This window comes from Apis laboriosa, unplaced genomic scaffold (assembly GCF_014066325.1).
Source record: "Apis laboriosa isolate Shangri-la unplaced genomic scaffold, ASM1406632v1 scaffold202_cov151, whole genome shotgun sequence".
Taxonomy (NCBI): Eukaryota; Metazoa; Arthropoda; class Insecta; order Hymenoptera; family Apidae; genus Apis; species Apis laboriosa.
Window position 1 is genome coordinate 540929 of NW_025222291.1, and position 21841 is coordinate 562769.

The 21841-nt window shown below is 24.4% G+C and overlaps 6 protein-coding genes across 7 annotated transcripts; 3 read left to right on the forward strand and 3 right to left on the reverse strand.

Moving 5' to 3' along the window:
• Positions 1–200: 200 nt before the first annotated feature.
• On the forward strand, positions 201–1423 carry LOC122712483 (40S ribosomal protein S14a). The gene is made up of 4 exons (XM_043932199.1): positions 201–250; positions 601–751; positions 814–901; positions 1149–1423. The coding sequence occupies exons 2-4, from the start codon at positions 603–605 to the stop codon at positions 1365–1367; spliced, it is 456 nt and encodes a 151-aa protein (XP_043788134.1). The 5' UTR covers positions 201–250; positions 601–602; the 3' UTR covers positions 1368–1423.
• Positions 1424–1608: 185 nt separating this feature from the next.
• LOC122712494 (dynactin subunit 4) lies at positions 1609–4055 on the reverse strand. Its single transcript, XM_043932218.1, has 9 exons — positions 3812–4055; positions 3601–3671; positions 3326–3522; positions 3092–3234; positions 2857–3016; positions 2594–2777; positions 2337–2532; positions 2090–2280; positions 1609–2013 (listed from the first exon to the last, which is right to left on the reverse strand). The coding sequence occupies exons 1-9, from the start codon at positions 3938–3940 to the stop codon at positions 1794–1796; spliced, it is 1491 nt and encodes a 496-aa protein (XP_043788153.1). The 5' UTR covers positions 3941–4055; the 3' UTR covers positions 1609–1793.
• A 423-nt stretch (positions 4056–4478) lies between these two features.
• Positions 4479–6478, forward strand: LOC122712492 (complex I assembly factor ACAD9, mitochondrial-like). Its single transcript, XM_043932215.1, has one exon. It carries the CDS (start codon positions 4525–4527, stop codon positions 6382–6384), a length of 1860 nt encoding a protein of 619 aa, XP_043788150.1. The 5' UTR covers positions 4479–4524; the 3' UTR covers positions 6385–6478.
• A 152-nt stretch (positions 6479–6630) lies between these two features.
• On the reverse strand, positions 6631–8652 carry LOC122712497 (programmed cell death protein 2-like). The gene is made up of 4 exons (XM_043932221.1): positions 8395–8652; positions 7663–8093; positions 7134–7589; positions 6631–7052 (listed from the first exon to the last, which is right to left on the reverse strand). Exons 1-4 carry the CDS (start codon positions 8503–8505, stop codon positions 6788–6790), a joined length of 1263 nt encoding a protein of 420 aa, XP_043788156.1. The 5' UTR covers positions 8506–8652; the 3' UTR covers positions 6631–6787.
• A 585-nt stretch (positions 8653–9237) lies between these two features.
• On the forward strand, positions 9238–13298 carry LOC122712462 (ubiquitin-conjugating enzyme E2-17 kDa). Of its 2 annotated transcripts, none has more exons than XM_043932158.1 (4): positions 9238–9892; positions 10854–10934; positions 11091–11295; positions 12724–13298. In XM_043932158.1, exons 1-4 carry the CDS (start codon positions 9849–9851, stop codon positions 12877–12879), a joined length of 486 nt encoding a protein of 161 aa, XP_043788093.1. In that variant the 5' UTR covers positions 9238–9848; the 3' UTR covers positions 12880–13298. The 2 variants fall into 2 exon arrangements, with proteins under 2 accessions (XP_043788093.1, XP_043788094.1); XM_043932159.1 differs by lacking the exon at positions 12724–13298 and adding an exon at positions 11982–12387 and having other exon boundaries at positions 9281–9892.
• Positions 13299–14156: 858 nt separating this feature from the next.
• LOC122712504 (inhibitor of growth protein 1) lies at positions 14157–16285 on the reverse strand. Its single transcript, XM_043932230.1, has 3 exons — positions 15798–16285; positions 15267–15470; positions 14157–15182 (listed from the first exon to the last, which is right to left on the reverse strand). Exons 1-3 carry the CDS (start codon positions 15931–15933, stop codon positions 14605–14607), a joined length of 918 nt encoding a protein of 305 aa, XP_043788165.1. The 5' UTR covers positions 15934–16285; the 3' UTR covers positions 14157–14604.
• Between the last annotated feature and the right edge of the window lie 5556 nt (positions 16286–21841).

Sequence of the window (21841 nt, forward strand, 5' to 3'; positions counted from 1 at the left end):
AAAGTTCTTTCTTCGAAAATTATATTATATTTTGTATTAAAATAAATTAAGTTTTTGCATTTATTTAATGTTTATAACAATTATTTGCTCCCTTCAAAAAAGATATATTTTTATTAGATTTTATTTTATTTTATTTATACGCATGTAGTAATTTATATTTCGATTTTCGATACTATCGATTCGATTATTATACACCGGAAGTCACCTTCCTTTAGCTGCTGCGTCGGTCGCGTTATATCAAGGAATTACGGTAAGTTTGATTTAAAGCTATTTTGTAAAAAAAATTGTCATTCTTTAAAAAATAAGATATTAAATAAGTGAAATAAATATATTTAAATAATTTGTATTTATATTATTGATTTATTATTCATTAAATGCTAAGATGCTGTTGGCTTAATTTTATGTCATGAGATTTTTGTACACAGCCTGAATCTCTGTCATGAAACATAACCTTAAAATCAAAATTGTTTGAATCATTAATAATTTTAAGATCTCATTTAACTTTAAAATCTAAAATTTACAATTATTTATAACTATTTTTATTTATATTTATAACAAATATATATATTTATTAAAAGAATAAAAAAATATTTGATGTAGAAATGCCGCCGAAAAGAGGAAAGGTACAAAAAGAAGAGGTTCAAGTATCTCTCGGACCTCAATTGCGTGAAGGAGAAGTTGTTTTTGGTGTTGCTCATATTTTTGCAAGTTTTAATGATACATTCGTTCATGTAACAGATCTTTCTGGAAGGTATATTGAAATTTTAAATAAATTGTTTTCTTTTCAAAAATTAATATAACTATTTCTTATAGAGAAACCATTGCGCGAGTTACGGGTGGAATGAAAGTCAAAGCAGATCGTGATGAAGCTTCTCCATATGCTGCTATGCTTGCTGCTCAGGTAAAATTATAATATATATCAATTATCCACATTCAGGCAGCTTCTAAGTAACATTATTTAATATTAGGAGCGTTCATGTATGTGGTAAAATAAATTTCTTTCTTGTTAACTAGAAGTGTATCTGCATGAATCATTTCTATATCTAGAAGAATACAGTTTATATTTTATAATACAGCTAAAACTATATGTTTAGTTACATATATAATAAAATTTAACATTTTAAAAATAATATTTTTATTTTTAATAGGATGTAGCAGAGAAATGTAAATCTCTTGGAATTACAGCACTTCATATTAAATTGAGGGCAACAGGAGGTAACAAAACAAAAACTCCTGGTCCAGGTGCACAATCTGCTTTACGTGCACTTGCACGTTCTAGTATGAAAATTGGTCGAATTGAAGATGTCACACCAATTCCATCTGATTCTACTCGTAGAAAGGGTGGTCGTCGTGGTCGGAGATTATAAATTATATTTCTATGTATGGTTTATTAACTTTCAAAAATAAAAATTTAAAAAATAAATGTGGCATATTTATATATATATATATATATATATATAAATAGTAAAGAAATTTTACATAATGAATAGATTATTTAATATTAAATAATAATAAAAAATCAGTACAAAATATAATACACTTATAATATTTATTATTCATTTTTATATTTTGAAAAGTTTATATGCTAATTATATATAGTAAACTTTTTCTTAAATTCAATATTAGGAAAATTATGCATTTATTAATGACTTTTCATTATAAAATTAACATTTAAATAATAAATAATATATATTAAATATATGTGTGTAGCCTGAGAATGCATATTAGTTACTGAAGTTACTTGAACTCATTTTTATAATATTTATAAATATTAATGTTCATATGATATAAGATTAAGCACTTCCAACAATATTGCCTATAGTAAGATAAAGTTTAACTTTAAGATCTAATTTTTGAGGTGCTTTATGTTCTAATGTAGTAATAGTATTCACATATCCATACTGCATAACAAAGCCAATTATAACTGGTTGACTATTACCTTCTTGTATATTTTCATGTGGTATTACATGTAATTTTATTACAGCTTTATTACCTTTTCGCCAAATTACAAGCCTTCAAAAAAAGACAAATTAGATTCTTAGTATATTATTAAATATTCCAAATTATAAAAACAAACAAAAATTCATACTTAGGATCATCTTGAAAATTATGAGTATCACCAGTATCATCATATTCAGCAGCATCATCTCTAGGAGGCAAAATAAGAGCGCTGTGAGGAAGAATTATATCTGCATTTGCATTAATTTTAATAGATTTCGTTTCCTCTACTACAGGCACTTGTCGCACGATAGAAGGTAATAAATTTGGAGATTCAGATCCCTGGAATTATTGCAATATTAAAAAATAATATAATTTAGAAAATATTAAATATTTACCTGTTGTATATTTTCTTGCTTAAGTTCTTCTTTTTCATCAACAGCTGTTAAAATAGGTGTCAATGGTGTATCCAATGATAAAAGTATTATCTGAGTTTGATGTTGAGTTGGATTGCAAAACTTTAAAAGCAATTCACTTGATTTACCTGGACGAAGTGGTTCACAAGTAACAATCCTTACTTCTGGTACATGATAACTATAATAAAAATATAGATAAATTAATATTAAAGATAAGAATTTATAAAATATAAACTTACAATGCAGCTAATTGTATTTTAAACTTTGCAGAGTGTGTACAAAAATCTGGTTTACAGAGATTATGTTCGCAAACTCGGCATCGTTGTGATCTTCTAACTAACAATTGTCTATGTTGAGGACGTAATTCATTTACATTTTCTGCTTGTATATCCGGATGTTGTAATCGTTGTTCCAATGTAGTAACTAATATTTGAAAATTGATATTCTCTTTTTATTTCTTAAAATAACAAAAAATATTTTGATAAAAATAAATACTACCTACTCTTGGTTATTTCTATTGGTTCTGTAAAAATATCTATTGGTAATTCCTCTACTTCTGTACTAGCAACAGCTGGAGATGGTTGATCAGTTGATTCAGTAGCAGGTTTTGTAGGATGTCCAATACGTTTACGAACCATAGCAGATGTTATTCTAAACATAGCCTAAAATGACAATAAAAAAATTAAATCACATTATTAAAATAGGTTTCTTTCTAAATTAATTTTTAAATTTATTACAATTTGCATATAAGGACGCTTTGGTCGAAATTTCTTTTTCTCACATTGCTGTTTTTCTATAGAAGCTAATATTTTATGATAATCAATTAAAGTATTAATCCGGTTTGTATGAGGATTTTCTTGTTCAGGCCAACCTCCTGTAGCTAATTAACATATATTATTTTAATATTAAAACATATTTATATATATAAGATATAAAAATATTGTAAATTATAATATTTTGAATAAACATACCTACAGATTGATCTGGTATACCAGCATCTCTAGATGTCCATCGACATAGTGAACAAAATAAATAATAAACTTTTTTAGGTGTTGTTTTTATATCTTTAGAATCTTCTCCTTCAATTGGTATTACTCTTAAAGGTACATGTCCAGCTCTTGTAGATAATGTTTGAAAGCAACACGGACATTTGAAACAATTTGAACATCTATTAAAAAAAATGTAAGACATTATAAGTTAATAAAATAATTATATATTTAAAACTTCACATTTATTTAAAACTTACTTGTTTTTTTTAAGACGAACTTCTGATGACGGTAAATTTTCCATACAGTTAGGACAATAATGTGAATCAACCTATTAATTAAAAATTTTTTTTACATATAAAATTTATATAAATTTTTATAGTTTTATTTCATAAATAAATAATTAAATAAAATAAATAAATAAAATAATTTGACACTCATTATATGTATATTTAATAAAATAAATTATACCTCTTGACAGACACAATATCCGCAACGAATTTTGGAGCAGTGCCTACAGAAATAAATCTTCGAAATTGGTTTTAAAGAACCACAATTACATACATAATGTACACAATCGGGTTGATTTAAATATGACATGACTGAATATATATTTGTTACTATTTAGAAAAAGAAAATTACATTTCACTTCGTCATAAAGCGATACATTTCTCAATCTAAACTATAACTTTTCTTTAAGCCATCTTTAATACACGTATAGTATTATAGTAAGTACAGTAAACTTTTCAGTTAAAATAAAAAATCCCTATATTAGATTAAATTTTAAATGGTTTTTTTTAGACTTATTTTAAACTTATTATATTATATATTATAAATATTTCTTGTCTTACAAATAATAAATATTTGAAAATATATAATATAAAATGTACATATTATTTTGTAAACATAAAATGAATTATACAATTCTGATAAATAGTAATAGTATAGTCTTTTTATTTTTATACTATTAGCATTAAACATGGAATATATTAAATGATACATACTATATATATATATATATATATATATATATGTAATATCTTCTGTCTAATGTGTAATTAAAATCGTAGACAGTGATTTATTATAATATTTACATTAATACTATTTTATCCACATTAATGCTATTTTATCATATACATATTTTAGATTTCTTTTTATATTTTTATATATAATTATATTGAATAATGTATTCACGAAAATTATTAAAAAGTAATAAAATTTTTAATTTTAAATCTAATTATATATTAAAAAAATATTTAAGTGAAGTTATTGATTCTCATATTAATTATCGGGAAACTCAATTTGAACCTCTTCCAAAAAAAAAACCGCAAAGAATATCCTTTTTAACAGCTCTACTTACAAAAACTGTTAATAGTGAAGTTTTCACTTATCCAGAACAAATATCTCTTAGATATAATGATTTTTTTAAATGGTTAAAACCAATTGAAATTTATATGTCAAGTTGTGTTAATAAAAAATTAGATAAAAATCAGATATTAAATCAACTTAGAGAACTTGAAGTATTTCGAACACATATTAGTGAAGAATATTTTGGTTTAACTTTATCAAACTCAGAATCATTGAAATTAATAGAAACACTAAGTACTTTACCTTGGTTAGGTACATATATAGTAAAAAATCATATTTCACCACTTCAAATAATTTCTAAATATGGATCAGAAAGTCAAAAAATGAAATATTATCCAAAAATTATGAGTGGTGAAATGATTCCTACAATATGTGTATATGAAGGTGATCGTAGAGCAAATATCAATAGCATTCAAACTCTTGCTATACAAGGTAAAGAAAATTCATGGTTATTAAGTGGTGAAAAACATTATGTTGTTAATGGAGTAGATTCTAATCTATTCTTAGTTTTTGCAAAACATATATCTTCAAATATAACTGGAACAGATTCATTTTCTTTATTTCTAATTGAACATGATTTTGGAAATATAAATTGTACAAATGTATATGAAACAATTGGCAGATGTGAAATACCTACTTGTACAATTAATTTTAATGATACAATTGTACCTAGTGAAAATATCATTGGTACACTAGGTGATGGATTTAAAATATTAATGGAATATTTAAAGCCTGGACAGCAAAATATATCTGCTCAAGCAATTAGTATTTTAAGAAACTTTATAAATATATTAATACCTGATATTTTACAAATGAGGCATTATGATAGAGATTTATATCAATTTGATGTTGTGAAAAAAACTTTAAGTGAAATAATATTTTCTTTGTATACTATGGAAAGTATGACATATCTTACAAGTGGAATGATAGATGAATATGAAATTATAGATGCTGATTTAGAGCATATTCTTACTGAAACATATTGTGCAAATAAGTGTTTAAAATGTATTCAAATAGGACTGCAATTAGTTGGTGCTCAAGGTTATATGAATAATAAATCATATATAAAAGCATTTCATGATGCTATGGCTCTAACAACAATGGATATAAATAATTTAGATGCCAGTACATATGCAGCAGGACGTATTGTACAAAATATTGGACAGACAATGGCTGATCATATATTTAAAAAAAGAAATATTTTTCAATTTCCTTTTTATAATATGCTAAATTCAATATTTGAAAGAAATAACTCAAAATTAAATGCTGATGAATATCTTCATCCATCATTAGCTCATGCTAGTAGATATATGGAAGATTGTATAGATAGATTGAAAAACAGTATTTTAATATTACTGGAACGTAGTGGATCACAGTCTGTAGAACAATATATAGATTTAGAAAGATTAACTGAAATGTTAACAGAAATATATGGAACATTTGCTAACTTATCACGTTCTTCAAAATCATATCGCAGTGGTATTCGAAATGCAGATCTTGAAAAAGAAGTAGCACTTAAAATGACATTTGTAGCACATTCTAAAATATGTGAAATTTCAAAAATTATAGAGAATGGTCCATTATTTAATGGTGATCAGTGTTACACAAGTGCAATGGACTTTATATATGAAAAACGCGAATATTCCATGATACATCCTTTGATTAAAACATTTTAAATATTTAATATAGTTTTTATAATAATTTAATTTTTGTTTTTAATATACATTGTAAAAAATAATGTTAAAATGATAAATAAAGAATAAACAAACATTTTTTTAATGATTATATATTTATATGTAAGTAGTAGTATATAATATTCCTTCTTATACTAGTACACATTAAATTTAAAAGCAAAATAAGATCTCTTTTTTATAATTATCCTAACATAACATTTTAAAGAGGTATTTTCAATGAATCTTATATTATAGGAATTAGAGATTTATTTTTATACACCAGTACTATGAATTCTAAAGTATACACAAAAGGTGGACGGTATTCTTCTAAAAAAAAATTCAACTATAGTTTTTCTAAAATTGGAAGTTTGGAATTCTATTAAATTTATTTTTAATTGTAATATCACTATAATTTTTCTGCTTGAACAATAACATGCTCTTCCCTGTATAAATCCATTGGAGACCAACAACTTCTTATACAAGTATATATTAAAACAGTTCCAAATTCAATTTGAAAATTTTTTTCAACTCGTGGTTGAAGTATTAATTTGGAAATCAATGTAGGCAAAATTTGAACTTCAAATGTCATTTCACCTCCGCAATGTCTACATTTCCCAACACACCCACTGATAGGATATAATAATAATGGTGCAGAATTATCTCGGGAATATCTAAAGAATAATATAATATATATATACATAAAATTTGATAATAATATAGTATCTAATTAATATTTACATATATATTTTTACCGTAAAAGTTGACCAGGATTCTTCTGTATTTGAGTGATGAAATTATGAAACATTTCATCTCCATGCATTGGAATGCCTTTTTCATATTTTTCTGAATCTGTTTCTATAGTTTTACCTTCATCTATATCTGTTCCAGATTTTGATGATAAGTCTGGATTTCTATATTGATATTCCAAGAGTAAATCACATACATGTTGTGGCACATCTAGATTATAATCTTCTTCTTCGACGGAAAGAAATATTTCAACAAATGATAATTTTGTATCAATATTTGATTCTATTTGAATAGGAAATGGAGTTACTTCTCGCAATAAACTAATTAAATCACATTGAGGTTGGATTGGAGTATCAATACAAACAACTTCACTTTCTTCACCATCAATTTCAGCTGATGCTTGAGGAGAATCTAATCTACCTACAGCACCTACACCAACTGGAGATTCTATACTTGCTGGACTAAAATAAATTAGATATAATAAATAAATACATTTTTATAAATATTAATGTTTTTTAGCAATTTTTTATATACCTGTTTGCATTAGGATCATCAACATGTAATGCAGAAAATTCTTCTCTTATATTTTCATCTGCATCTTTTTGCAAAGAAAAATGAAAATCTGTCATATTATTTGGTAGTACATTATTTCCATTTTGTTCAGAATTATCATTCAAATTATCACCCCAATCATCTGCATCTGACAACCATGATGTTGTAGATGGTACTACTATGCTACTACTATCTAAAGCATTTGGTTTACATTCATCTTCTGATACTTGAACTCTCAAACAAGTCCAACTTTCATTTTGATTCCAACAATTTGGATTTATACAAGTAAAAATATAAAGTGTTCGATGATATTTAGAATTATCTAATGGAACATATAATTGAAGAGCCAAAAGTTGATACAATCTGCATAATCTACATTGTGGTAATGATAGTAAATTTTTTTCATAACAGTTCTACAAATAAAAACAATAAATATTATTTAATTAATGTATATATATATATATTTTATTAAGTTGTTCAAGAATTAATTTAAAATAATCAAAAATAATTAATGTTAATTATTCATTTAAATTATATATTATAATTATATAATATTTAATATAAAAATAGTTTACATATAAAAAAAATTTAATGTAACTTAAAAATTTTAAAATTTGATTAAATTTTTTAAATATTTTATTTAATTAAAATTTTTTAAATACATTATTTAAATATAAATAATTAAAATTTAATTTTATAAAAGAAGAAGCTTACTGGAAATCCACCAATCTTATTTGTCATAAAATTAATATATGGTCGGTGTTTATCAGTGACGTATTCATCTTCGTATCCCAAGTACACTTTTGTTCGATTATCACAAGCCATTAAGTTTGATTAAAATTATTATATTTCTTCATTGGAAGACTTCGTAATAGGATAAAGAATATTTTAATTCTCAATTTATGTGCAATTGTATTCACTGGACAGCTGACAGGTATCAGCATCTGTTCACGCGTGCGCTTTTAACAGTATCCTACATCTCTTATCGATTTTTGATTATGTATAAGTAAATATTACGTAAAAAAATTAAATTTTATTTATATAATCTGTTTTAACGTATATAAGAATAATAATATTACAATCTATTATCATTAAAAATAGCAATTTATGTATTTATTTTAATACATAATAAATGTTATAAAAATAATTTTAATTTATAACTTCTAGATTATACTTTGCGCTCAATAATCATTATAACCAATAGCATTTCTTTTGTCTTAAAGAAACAAAATCCCTAGAAATATAATTTTAACATTAAGTCAAATATTCAAATATTAAAATTTATTACACGAAAAAAAATTTTAATAACTATATATTAGAAATAAATAGAAATGATATTTTATTATTTTTTCTTGAATTAAATATATTGTATAAAATAAAAATGCATTTATAAACATACATTTTGAACGTAATTGTATCGATCTATAATTCATGAAAATTAGTATTAGTATTTAGCGAAAAAAAAAATCTTGTAATGAAAACTACATTTAGATTAGTGAGGGCTCCGGATTGGTTATAATTTGTATTGTGTGACGTTTTTTAGGTATAGCATAACTATACTTTTAAAACTGCTACATAGAAACATATCGCACTTTGTTTCTCGAAATCAATCGTTTTCTTTACAAAACGTGCTTATTTAAAAGCAAAACAATAAATCTAAATCGAACAACGAATATAGTAATAAAAACTATTGGTTGGGATGTCCGATTTTAGTTTGTGACGTCATGCGCAAAACAGTTCATTCCTCATTCCCTCCGTATATCTATCCAGCTGTCCGTGGTTTGGCAGTCCGGTGAACGAATTTCTCAGGGTGATCATTACGTAGGTTTTATGTTGGTGGCCTTTTCCACGATCGACAGTGGAAACTCAAGGTGTTAAAATATCAATACACAATCGAGTGCCAATCGGAAACCTGTTAGGTAGAACAAATTTTGAACAACCTATAACGGTATTGTGCGATAGGGTGGCCTTCGGACTGACAAAAGGTAAAGACATACGCAGCAGAAACAACAGGCGTTCTTGTATATGTGACGAGGTTGTCGAAGTAACCGTCGTGTGGGACTGTGGTTTCTTTTATTGAGAAACAGCATTAACGTGAGCTGTGGACAGCATCGTTCTGGAATTTATTCGTATTAACGATTTGGGAGCGACGAGCCCATTTGTGAGGGATGTCTACCCCCGCAAGAAGGAGATTAATGAGAGACTTTAAAAGGTATAGTGATTTTTAAGATTTCTATGTCATTATTTCGTGTGTCATCCATCGCCATTGTAATTGAAATTTATATTATGCTGCCTGTAACCTTTTTGTACATTCTGAATCATTGAAAATTTTTTTTCACACACTCATCAGGTTACAGAACGTTCGAACGTCATTGTAGCCCATCTTACAAAGTTATTATTAGGTGTTTATAATCATTTATTACGTTTCATTTGTATTCCTAACCAAATTTATCAAAGATTAATGGATAATTTGGAAAACTATATTTATTTTTATTTAAAAAATATATAGGAAATAGCATGCCATTTGTGAACAATTATGTTTTTGTTTATATTGTCACATTTTTTTATTAGTTTTCGTAAATATTCGTTCAATTTGTAGAAAATTTTTTTAGATATTATAATTCATAAAAGAATTATTTTATAAGTTATAAAATAATCTAAAAAAATAAATGATATTTTTAAATATATAATATTAATAGTTTTCATATAATTTTCATTATTTATTTATTTATTTTTGTTATAAATAGGATATTTTTCAATAGAAAAAGAATATATATATATATATTACATAGTATATAGTATATAGTATATATATAGTATTATTAAAAAATATAAAAAGGTATTGTTTTATATATAATTATTTTATATATAAAAGCATTGAAGCGACATTGAGACCTCTAAAAATCTAAATTTATTCTCTTTGTTAAATTTATATTAAGCAATTCTGAATAAAATAAATACTTTATAAGATAAATTTTTTAACAAAAATTTTTTTTGTATGTTATATACTTTAAATAATAAAGTAATTATATTTAAATCTATTTATTTATTTTGATATGTTATATATAATAAATATTAATATTTTTTTAATTATTATTATTAATTATGTAATTAATATTTATATTAATGAATTTTGTTATGTTAAATATAAAATTTAATATTTTTATGAATAGATTACAAGAAGATCCACCCACTGGAGTATCAGGAGCACCTACAGACAATAATATTATGATATGGAATGCAGTTATATTTGGGTAAGAATACATATGAATATTTTTTAAAATATAATAGATAATATATATCTATATAAATAATAGATATTCATTCAATTCGTAGAAAATTTTTTAAATTTAAAATTGTAATTAATAAAAATAATTATATTTCTAATTCACATTTCATTATTTTTTCAGACCTCATGATACTCCATTTGAAGATGGTACCTTTAAACTTACAATAGAATTTACGGAAGAATATCCAAATAAACCACCTACAGTGAGATTTATTAGTAAGATGTTCCACCCTAATGTATATGCTGATGGAGGCATCTGTTTGGACATATTACAGAATCGTTGGAGCCCTACTTATGATGTGTCTGCTATTTTAACATCCATACAGGTATTTAAATCACCTGATAATTTACATCTATAATTAGTTTGAATCAATATTTCTCAAACATCTAATGATATTATTTTTTATTCTATTTGCATTTTATTTATTCTCATTAATTCATATCACAATAAAAAATTGCAAACTAAATTTCATAAATTAATATAATAATAAATAATAAAGCAATAATAAATTTATTACAATTAACTGAAAAATATTATTAAAATATAATTATTAATTTTTATTTCTATAATATTAAAAATTAAGTTTTCTTATACAACAAATATATTTTGCATGGCAATTACTAAATGTTCACAATTTTCAAAATAGTTAAATGCTTATTTTATTATTTGTTATTAAAATAGAATATGCTTAATTTTTTATTGTTTTATAGAAATATATTAAGAGTCGTTAAAATTTCATATATTTAAATCCATATCTTTTATATCAATTTTATAAAAATTCGAAAAATTTGTAAGTTTTTGTCTTAACAGCGGTTGCAATTCAGCAAAGTCTGATTCACTAAATTTGAAAGTTATTTATATGATGTTAGTATTAAATTTATGCTTGTAATTTATTTGACTTACGTGTGTACTTCTAATCACCAATACCAAGTAAGGGCATCATTTACTTATAATTATAGCCATGCATCATTAAAGAATTTTGTATAATGAGTATGACTTATGTGGTTGCAGTCGCTGTTAAGTGACCCGAACCCGAATTCACCTGCCAACTCAATGGCAGCACAACTGTACAAAGAGAACCGACGTGAATACGAGAAGCGAGTGAAGGCTTGTGTGGAGCAGAGTTTTACGGATTAGTCGCAGGCGTTTCCACAATGCTGTTGCAGCATCAATCAGCCACCTACAGCCATCAAATACAGTGGAGAACGTGCAGCCTTACCAAGAAGCTAACGCTAAATATTAGCATGTTTCTTCCTAAAGCTCTATTGAACTACCACAATGTGCAACATTAGACCGAATTTTTACGATGTTGAATAATAAATTATTATAAAATTGTGTATTTATTTATTTCGATATTTGATAACAAATCGACATTTGATTAAAATTAGTAATATTAAATGGTAGAAAATAATCGGTATTTGGCGCTTTTTGTTTTTGTGCTTCAAAGCAGTCTTTCATAAGCGTAGAAATATATTTCAATTAAATTTAAGTACTTCATATAGTACATAAATTCACGTATACATATAAATATATATATACATATATGTACACATATACGTGTATATATATGTATATATTATATATATATATATATGTATATGTATATATATATATATATATATATATATATACCACATATAATAAATACATAATTTCACTTTATAGTTTTATGGTTTTCTTTAAATTTTTGTGCTGTTTATGTTTAGAATAAACTTATGTTATATCATAACAAAGTCTAAAATATTTGTTACAGTCCCTTTTGGATGAACCAAATCCAAATTCTCCAGCAAATTCATTAGCCGCACGATTATATCAAGAAAATAAGCGGGAATATGAGAAGAGAGTAGATGCTATTGTAGAACAGTCTTGGTTGAACTTCCAAGAAAGTCATACAGAAGATAGCCGCTGACATTAAGTATGGTTCATTCAGAATTTTAAGAATGTTTATTTGAGTCTTTCTTTTTTAATTTTTTAATTCATGGCCTGAAATATTTTTCCATGCTAGTAAATCAAGACATTAAATCCTCCACTGTTCTACAGAATTTTTTTTATACACTCTAAAATGCTATCTAATTTTATATAGAAATAAAAAAATTTATTTAATATTGATTATATTTCAAATATGTAAAAAAGTGTAGAACATTGGAGTGATATGGAATTATACTGTGCATTATGTGATCTTTATCTATAAACATAAATAAAATATATATTATTTTGCTCATTTATAATTAGGGTTTAGGAACCCAGTTATTACATAACAAAATTATAAAAATAAAAATATACATATAATTATCTGTTTTATATCATTAATTTACATTGCAATTAACAGCTACATATAAATATGAAATCCGCATAAAATAACTTTAAAACGAATAAATTAAATTACTAATATATAATAAGAAAACTGAAAAATAATTTGTAATTTCAATTACAATGTATAAATAATATAGCATAGAATTAAAATCAATAATCAATTTAAATGATAATACTATTAATAATTTCTTGTAATTTCCTAATAAAGTTGAAATATTATTCATAACAATATGTATTAATCTCCTTTTATAAATAGTAGATAGGGAAAGGTAAACAAAAACCAAGACAGTTCTCATAATAAAAATTATTGAATTTAATAAAAACATTAAAATCGTTTTTTATAAACATGTTTAATAAAAAATTTCTTTTATAGTTTTGCAAAACATTTAAATTGTTTTTAAAAAACAATATGCTTTGCTATATGTTAGAGTTTTTATTCAACTATAAAAAATTATATCTTATTAAATATATTATACATTATATATTAAAGAGAATTTATATCCTAAAAATACAATGTTCATATGTACAAAATAAATTCTCATCAATAAACAAAGTTATACATATAATTTCTTTTTAGAGATTCTATGTATAATTTTCATTTATGCATGTAATTTTATAAACTTTATGCAATCATAAGAATCTATATTTTTTATATAAATATACATTTTGCAAATAATGCAACAGAATTTTATAAATGAAACTTAATACATAATGAATTAATGACAATCACTAATAAGACTTTATATACTATAATACAAACTAATTAAAAAAGATGTTGATCTTAAGTCATTTTATTCATGACACAGTTAATTTATGTTACAAAAATTCTTTTTTTTTCTTTTAATACTGCTATTGTAATTTAAATATGAAATATATTATATTTTAGATAATTACCATAGATAAATGGTATTTACACACATATTATTGCTCAAGAGTATAGAGGCCCATTAATTTTTCAATTTTGAACAAATATAAAGCAATTTTAAAACATTTTTTTATAAAGTATCTATTTTACTGTAATTATTTAGTTTTGTCACAATATTTACAATAGCCAATATTATACAAATATAATTTATCTGCTACTGTAGTTGATTATATGATAGTTCACACGCATATCTATACAATTATATATTTAATAACAGAATAATTTCATATATTTTTTTTTTTATGAAACTATTATTTTTTTTCATTAATTCACAAATCACAAATCAATCTGCTTAATAAGATTTCAGAAAGTATTTAATAAAATATATCATAGAAGCTGTCTTTAAATTGAATTAAGTCTTCCAAAGTATTTAAATTGCTCACCAATTTTCTCCTGCTACGATTTTTCTTCTTTTTCCTTATTATACCTCTCTAATTCTTTTAAGAACTGAGCTTTAGGTTTCATAACATTTGGTCTGTCTCCTCTACATTTTGGACAAAACCATTTACCTTTTGGTTTGGTACTTAATGAAACACATGAAAAATGGAACCATTCTATAGGACATAAGTCATTATCACACAATATCATTTCTCCATATGATATTTGATCACAGAGACAATATGTTGGTTCATCTGGATCTATTGCAAGATCATCCTCTGGTGGTGGTGGAGTATCTTCACGATGTTGATTTTGCTGATTACCTTGTCTAGATTTCCTTTTCTTTTTCTTGCCAGTATTAGTAGTAGTTGTTTTCTTTTGATTACCATTACTTGTATTTGATAAAGAATTTGAACGTGTTTCTGTCATTACAATCATATCCATAGTATTGGAAGATTCAACCATTGTCTCTGTTCTTGTCCTTCTAGCTCTTTTTGGTTGTCTTTCTGAATTATTTGCATTGCCAGAAGAATTAGAAGTCACATTTGCATTTGTTTCACGGATTGATTCATTATTTTCTTGTTCTTTTCCAAAATCTATAAAAAATTTAAAATATAAGAAATATTGGTAATTGTTTACTTTTATGAAATATGCAAAATTAACAAAAAAAAAAACTATACCAAGATTACGATAATCTAAATCTAATTGTCTGGATTTATTTTCAATAAGATCTTGAACTTGTTGAACTATTTGCAATTTTTCATCTCCTATTTCTTGTGCTGCAATCAAGGCTTGTTGAAGTCTTAAAAGTGCTCTTCTTTTAACTGTCAAATCTGAATCATTTCGCAATGCTTCTTGTTGTTGATCTACCTCCCGTAAATATGCTAAATTAAATTAGAAAAATATAAATAAAATATAATTTTTTTTATAAAAATTTAAATAAAATAAAAAACAAAAATTTTTTTCACTTTTTTACGATATAATAAATTAAAAAATAATAGTACATATTCAAGTTAATATTTATTTTACAAAGAAATGCAAATTTTTTAACATTATTAAGTTTTTTATTATATTTATTTTTTTATTTTTGGTGCATTTATATATTATATTTTATGAAAGCATTTATGAATTTTCCAATTCAAAAAAATTATTTGTAATAAAAACGTATCAATAATATACTATGAAAACTTTTTAAACTTAATTTTAATTACTTTGACAAGTGGCATCAAGTTCTCGAAGCCGGGAAACATGTCTTTGTAAATCATTTGGTAAGTTTTCCACACAATCTAAATAATTTTCAATATATGTTGCAGAATATAAAGCTTCGACTACAGCTTGATTTAACATTTTCCTTCTTTTATAAATTTCCTTCGACGGTTAAAAAATAAAAATGATCCATTTAATGACAAACTCTTGAATGTCACTGTATTAGATTTTCGAACTTGTCGCACCATTTATACAGATATGTATTATCACTTCATTTATAATTACACCAATCAAGATCAATCAAATCATACAGAATATAAGTAAACTTTTATAAGACTTTTTTAGATACTCCATCTGTATTTATGACAAGGAACAAACATGGCTGCTGGTTTCTAAGAGAATTTTACATCTTTATCTTTTGAAATAAGACATAAATCTATCATAAATAATGCTATTTTAATTTAAAAAAATTTTATAAATATATTTCAATAAACAAAATCACATGCGATGTACTATAAAATGCAATTATAATATTCATAAGTAATAATTTACTATAAATAATTGGCAAGCATGGAATATTAAAAATCTTTATAAAATACATAGTTATAATATAATTAAAGATTTATAAAATCAAAGATTTATATATATATAGATAAATATACATCTACAAAATTATATATATATAATTTTTCTTATGTATTTTAGATTATGAATAATAGTTATAAAGTTTGGTAATAAAGTGACACAAATCATTATTAAAATTATGATTATTTCATATCATATTAACAATTTTTAATTATATTCATTACAAAAAATAATTTATAAAATATTTTTATATGTTAAAAAAGTATTCAATTATAATTTATTTTTTCTTGATAAAAAATTTGTAATTTAAATACTGATTTGACTAGTTATTCTGACGTCAAAATTTGTAGTACGACCTACCAATCCCGTATCACAACCCTATTTGATTTCGTTCGGTAAGTAGAAGAAAGAGTCGTGTTTGTGTTCTTGCGTGCCGCAAAAACTGCGCGACGGTTGTTCTAAAAGTATTCGTTTTCTTGTATTTAAATTTTAGAAGATGACATCCACAGGAACCTTCCAAGGATTTAGTGATGAGAAGAAGAAATCTAGCAAGTAAGTGACAAGCTTATATTTACGATTTATTTATACAAATATTACATTAAGGAATCGTATTTTCCTTCTGCCAGTAGTGTATCGTTTATTTATTTTAACCTGTAAAAGATTAAAGCTTTTACAATAAAAATATATATTTGACATTATTAATTATTTCTAAAAACAATTGTTAAAAAATTTGATCTTTTAACAGTTTAAATTTTATTATTTGGTAGGTTTTTTATTTCTATTATTTTGAAGGATTATGTTTTTATATAAAATAAAAATATTTATTTATTATTTATATAAAATATTAATTCAATAGTAATAAAAATAAATTAATGGCGTCTTGTTGGTTACTGATTTTTTTGTTATGCATGGTGCGTCAGTTTGAACCGGTCATAACCGGACAATCCATGAACCTTTTTTCGTATTGGTAAAGTTTTGATAAATTGAAAATTACGAAAATTAAGAACATTTATTTGCAATTTAAATATAAATTAATATATATTTTGAAGAAGTTTAATAAATTATGTATTTACGTAAATGAAAGATATAAATGAAAATTCTTCTATAATGAATATCATTTACAATTACATTTATTGAGTTTAATATTAACTTTAAATCAAATATTTATAAATAAAATTATAAATTTTATTTATAATATTATTTATTATTATTATTAAAAATATGATTGTAATTTTCAATTTTTTAAAATATTACATTAAATATAACTTTAAAGATAAGTAAAATATATCTTTTTTATTTCAATTTATTTCAATTTTTTTGAAAAAATATCAATTCTAATAAATTATTTATATAAAAATTCCATTAATTATAAATTTATTACGATAAGATTTAACTGTTGCGTTTAAAGATTATTGAGTCGGTAATATCTTAAATAAAATGCAAGTGCAAAGAAATGGCAATAGATAGCGCTCGCTGTATCATTTGTGTTATAAATTTCAAAAATTCGATTGCAATATTTACTAGAATTCTATTTTTTTTTAATATTTTAAATAAATATATATTTATAATAAATACTTAAAAAAATTTATATAAATTTATATAAATTTTATTTTTAATTTTTAATAGAATGGTGATATCTTATCAATAATAATATTGATAAATAATTGATAATATCATAATTATAATTTTTAAAATTATTTTTATTGATTTTAATAACTAATAACTAATGATTAAATTTATTTTATAGAATAAGGATTTTTATTATATTATGTTATTAATTTCATTTGTGTCATGTATAATATAAAATACAAATATTATAATTAAGAAAGTAGTGTAATTTATGTAATCTTTTCTTATTTTGTAAAATGTTAGTGAGTGAGTTTGCTTTAGCAATATCATATTTCTGACATTTTTAAAAAAAAAGTTAGTGGTTTACCACAGATAGCGGCGAAATATTGCAATGTATGTTTCTAATAAAAGAGTATTTGATTTATCGATAAAATGGAAAAATAAAAAATGTATATAAGATAAAGATAAATGTTTTGAACAAGTATTTTATATTTCTAACGATACACAACTGATTTTAATATAAATCCCTAACAATTTCAATAAATTATGAAACATATACAGATCAAAATTATCCGATTTCCGTAATAGTAATAGAAAATAACAAAAATTTTACTTGTTTCTTTATATATTTCAAAAGAATGAATATTTAAAAAAAAATTTTTTTTTAAATATAATTATTGTATAAATCATAGATGAATAATATCTTTCTTTTTTTGTAAATAATTTCTTGAAATGCACACGAATATACATAGTTCTGAAACACGAGTCATATTGTGACTCATCCAGCATTGTATAGTTCTTAGCGTGTTGCATAGAGGCGTGTACATTTAGGTTCGAAGCTTCATAATTGCATGGATACAATATTGTACCTATCCTTTATTCTGTCTGTTTCTGTTCGTTTCTTTTTCATATTCTCGTAATATTCGTTTTTGCATGTATCTTTGCTTTGAAGAGATAATATAGTATGCATCAGAAAAAAAGAATTGTATAATTATTAGAAATTTTCAATTTGATTATTGAATTTTTTTATTTTTTTAATATTTACCTTATAGAATACAAATAGTTATCGATAAAACTTTTACTGTTTTATTATTTAATATTTTTTTATAATCTCAAATTTAGAAATCTGCAGTTTTAATAATTGAAATATTAGACAATCATTTTAAATGTATAATCACAAACAAATGGCATCAATGCTTCCATTTATGGTCAAACGCAAGATATTCTCATGTCTAAGAAAATCCGAAAAGAGTACGATTCAAAGGATAAATATAACCTCTGTTGCTGGCTAGACTGAAGAAGTAACCAAAGGGAGTTGTCTCTGTAGATCGTGTCCGTGACTGTGCTTAAGGACACATCCCTCGAGGTTGTCCACATAGTATTTCGCAGGCGTTGAATAAACCGGCTTAAAGCCTCGTGCACACGTGCACGAGGATCATTTCTCCCTACGCAAGTTTGCGCTTGCGACGTCGCGATCTCTCTACCGTCAGTGGATTTCACGATTGTACAGAACACGGCACGCTTCCTTTCCTGCTTCTCGACTTTTTGGAGGTGGCGCCTCCTCGTGTAGCGTACGTTAGTTTCCCTCCGCTTTTCTATCTGTGATCTTTCTCTTTCGTATTCGTTAGTACGTGTGTGCGACAAAGAAAGAAACGGAAGAGGAACTCGAGCCGCGGCGTGATCCAGCCTGATTGACCCACGTCGTAGACTTGCTTGTACGTGCATAACCGGCACGAATTGTCGCGTCGTGACACCGAAACGCATTATTGTGTAATTTTCAAGTTGGAAAGTATAAAAGAAGTCTTTTTTTATCCGCGATTAAGGAAAAATGTGGGCTGGCCAAGACGATACACAGCGTTTCAAAACCAGGTTTGTGCCACAAGTATTTTCTTTTTGGTGATCTTTTTCCCGTGTTTTTCATTGATTATATTCCAACGTGCAACCCTTTTTTTCCATTTACGTTTTGACAGTTTATTTTTAACCTCGAAAAATCTTTTTTTTCAAGTTTGCTCGATCAAGCGTCGAGTTTAATAACCTTTTCTTTGTCGAATAATCGAAATTATATTTTCATAAATGCGATAGAATCGTTATCACGAATTGATGTGAATGTGAATTGAATGTGATAGAATCAAGCGCGAATTCAACGGCTGGCGCGTTCCGTGTCCCCGCCTGTTGCTTTTCTCGCATGTGCTTTCTGTTTTACCGATCGAATGCTCTTTGTGAAATTTTTTTTCGTTTATTTTTATAATTCTATCTTTGTGATGGTTCAACGATTCATCGAAACATTATGGAACATCTGTTGTATTTTGTGCTCCGTGATACAAATACCTGCCCTCGCGATTTCGATCGACATATGTTCGGAATATTCCGAATAGAAAAAATATCTGTTATTAACTTTTTCGTATTATTTAATGTGCTATTATTATAATTTAATAACGCTGATTCAAATCTAAGATACATATAATATATAGAAATATAAATTCTTTGTCATATATTTAAATTATATAAAAATTATAAAATTTCGATAGAAATTTTTCATTGATATCTAATAATATTATCATTTGTAATTTCTTAATCGATAAATTTCGATGTCAATCGAATAACGATTTACGACTTTAAAAAGAATAGAAATTTCGAAGTCTATAGTTTTTACTTTTGTGAAATATTTGTATAGAACAAGAATATTCGCACATTTTCAGACACGAAACAGTATAAAGGTTAATGCCAACGTAACGAGAGTGAGTTAGTGGACATACTTCCATCTCATTCTATTATATTTATATATTATATTTATATAAGTTTACGGAATCATACTATTCTATAAATTTAAAATTTCAAATTTCATAAGATCTAATATATAAAAAATATAGTTTTCTTTCGCAATTTTATACAAACAAAAAGAAAATAATGAGAGAAGAGAAAAATGTAATATATATATAACAGTTTTAATTGTGTTTTAATGAATGTAAATCATTTCAATCTATAAATAATTCAATACAATAATATATTCAATATATATATTTATATAAAAATATTGATATCATTGAGTCATTTAAAGCTTAACTAATCTATATCTATCTATAACTAACTAATAAATGAGTGATATTTTGGGAAATTCTTTATTTTCATGTTTGGAATATATGTAATTATTGATAAATGATATAAAATTGCTATTTATGAATCGTTTAAAAATTATAATATATATCTGTAAAATTTATATAATTATGTTTTTTTTATTTTATAATTGTATTATAATATAATTTCAAATATGTATTGTACAAAGAGACATTAAAGGCAAGGCGATTGTGACACGGTTCACTTTGTCGTGTAGGTAGAACTCGTTTTTAAACAAGACTCTGTACTGTACATTCATGTGACCGGATTTCACTGAATATTATATCGAACATTCGTGAATAACAGTCTCGTGGTATCACACTCTGGTGTATGCATATGTTTTCCACTTTTATGTATTCAATTTTGTAAAGTTGCATAAACAGCATCAAGGCTCATACGATAAATTTTACTTCATTTTTTCAAAACAAAAAATATATTTTTTTTTTATTGTAATTTAATTGCAAAAATTTTTAATAAAATATTGAAATTTTTAAAAATTAGACAAAATTAGAATTGAATACGAAGCTTAGAGAATTTCACTAGCCAAAATCATTACTATATGTTTGATACAAATCTCTACTCCAAAAATTTCCTAATTTAAAAATAATATTATTCATGTTATTTTTCTATAAAATTCTTTTTATATATACATATTTTTCAAATATTAACATTTAAAAATACTTTTTTTTTTTCAAAGTACTTATAAAAGATTTGATCTAATCGGATAAATTTTGAAATATTCGCGAGTTACTTAATTCCATCACTATATACACACATCGAT

Coding starts and splice junctions, on each gene's coding strand:
- LOC122712483 (XM_043932199.1), top strand. CDS start 603: ATGCCGCCGAAAAGAGGAAAGGTACAAAAAGAAGAGGTTCAAGTATCT. Junction 752..813: donor GTAACAGATCTTTCTGGAAG/GTATATTGAAAT, acceptor TATTTCTTATAG/AGAAACCATTGCGCGAGTTA. Junction 902..1,148: donor CTGCTATGCTTGCTGCTCAG/GTAAAATTATAA, acceptor TATTTTTAATAG/GATGTAGCAGAGAAATGTAA.
- LOC122712494 (XM_043932218.1), bottom strand. CDS start 3,940: ATGTCATATTTAAATCAACCCGATTGTGTACATTATGTATGTAATTGT. Junction 3,672..3,811: donor GATATTGTGTCTGTCAAGAG/GTATAATTTATT, acceptor TTTAATTAATAG/GTTGATTCACATTATTGTCC. Junction 3,017..3,091: donor AGCGTCCTTATATGCAAATT/GTAATAAATTTA, acceptor TTGTCATTTTAG/GCTATGTTTAGAATAACATC.
- LOC122712492 (XM_043932215.1), top strand. CDS start 4,525: ATGTATTCACGAAAATTATTAAAAAGTAATAAAATTTTTAATTTTAAA.
- LOC122712497 (XM_043932221.1), bottom strand. CDS start 8,505: ATGGCTTGTGATAATCGAACAAAAGTGTACTTGGGATACGAAGATGAA. Junction 7,590..7,662: donor GATGATCCTAATGCAAACAG/GTATATAAAAAA, acceptor AATTTATTTTAG/TCCAGCAAGTATAGAATCTC. Junction 7,053..7,133: donor AATCCTGGTCAACTTTTACG/GTAAAAATATAT, acceptor ATTATTCTTTAG/ATATTCCCGAGATAATTCTG.
- LOC122712462 (XM_043932158.1), top strand. CDS start 9,849: ATGTCTACCCCCGCAAGAAGGAGATTAATGAGAGACTTTAAAAG. Junction 10,935..11,090: donor TGGAATGCAGTTATATTTGG/GTAAGAATACAT, acceptor TTATTTTTTCAG/ACCTCATGATACTCCATTTG. Junction 11,296..12,723: donor CTATTTTAACATCCATACAG/GTATTTAAATCA, acceptor TATTTGTTACAG/TCCCTTTTGGATGAACCAAA.
- LOC122712504 (XM_043932230.1), bottom strand. CDS start 15,933: ATGTTAAATCAAGCTGTAGTCGAAGCTTTATATTCTGCAACATATATT. Junction 15,471..15,797: donor ACTTGATGCCACTTGTCAAA/GTAATTAAAATT, acceptor AATTTAATTTAG/CATATTTACGGGAGGTAGAT. Junction 15,183..15,266: donor TTTAGATTATCGTAATCTTG/GTATAGTTTTTT, acceptor AATTTTTTATAG/ATTTTGGAAAAGAACAAGAA.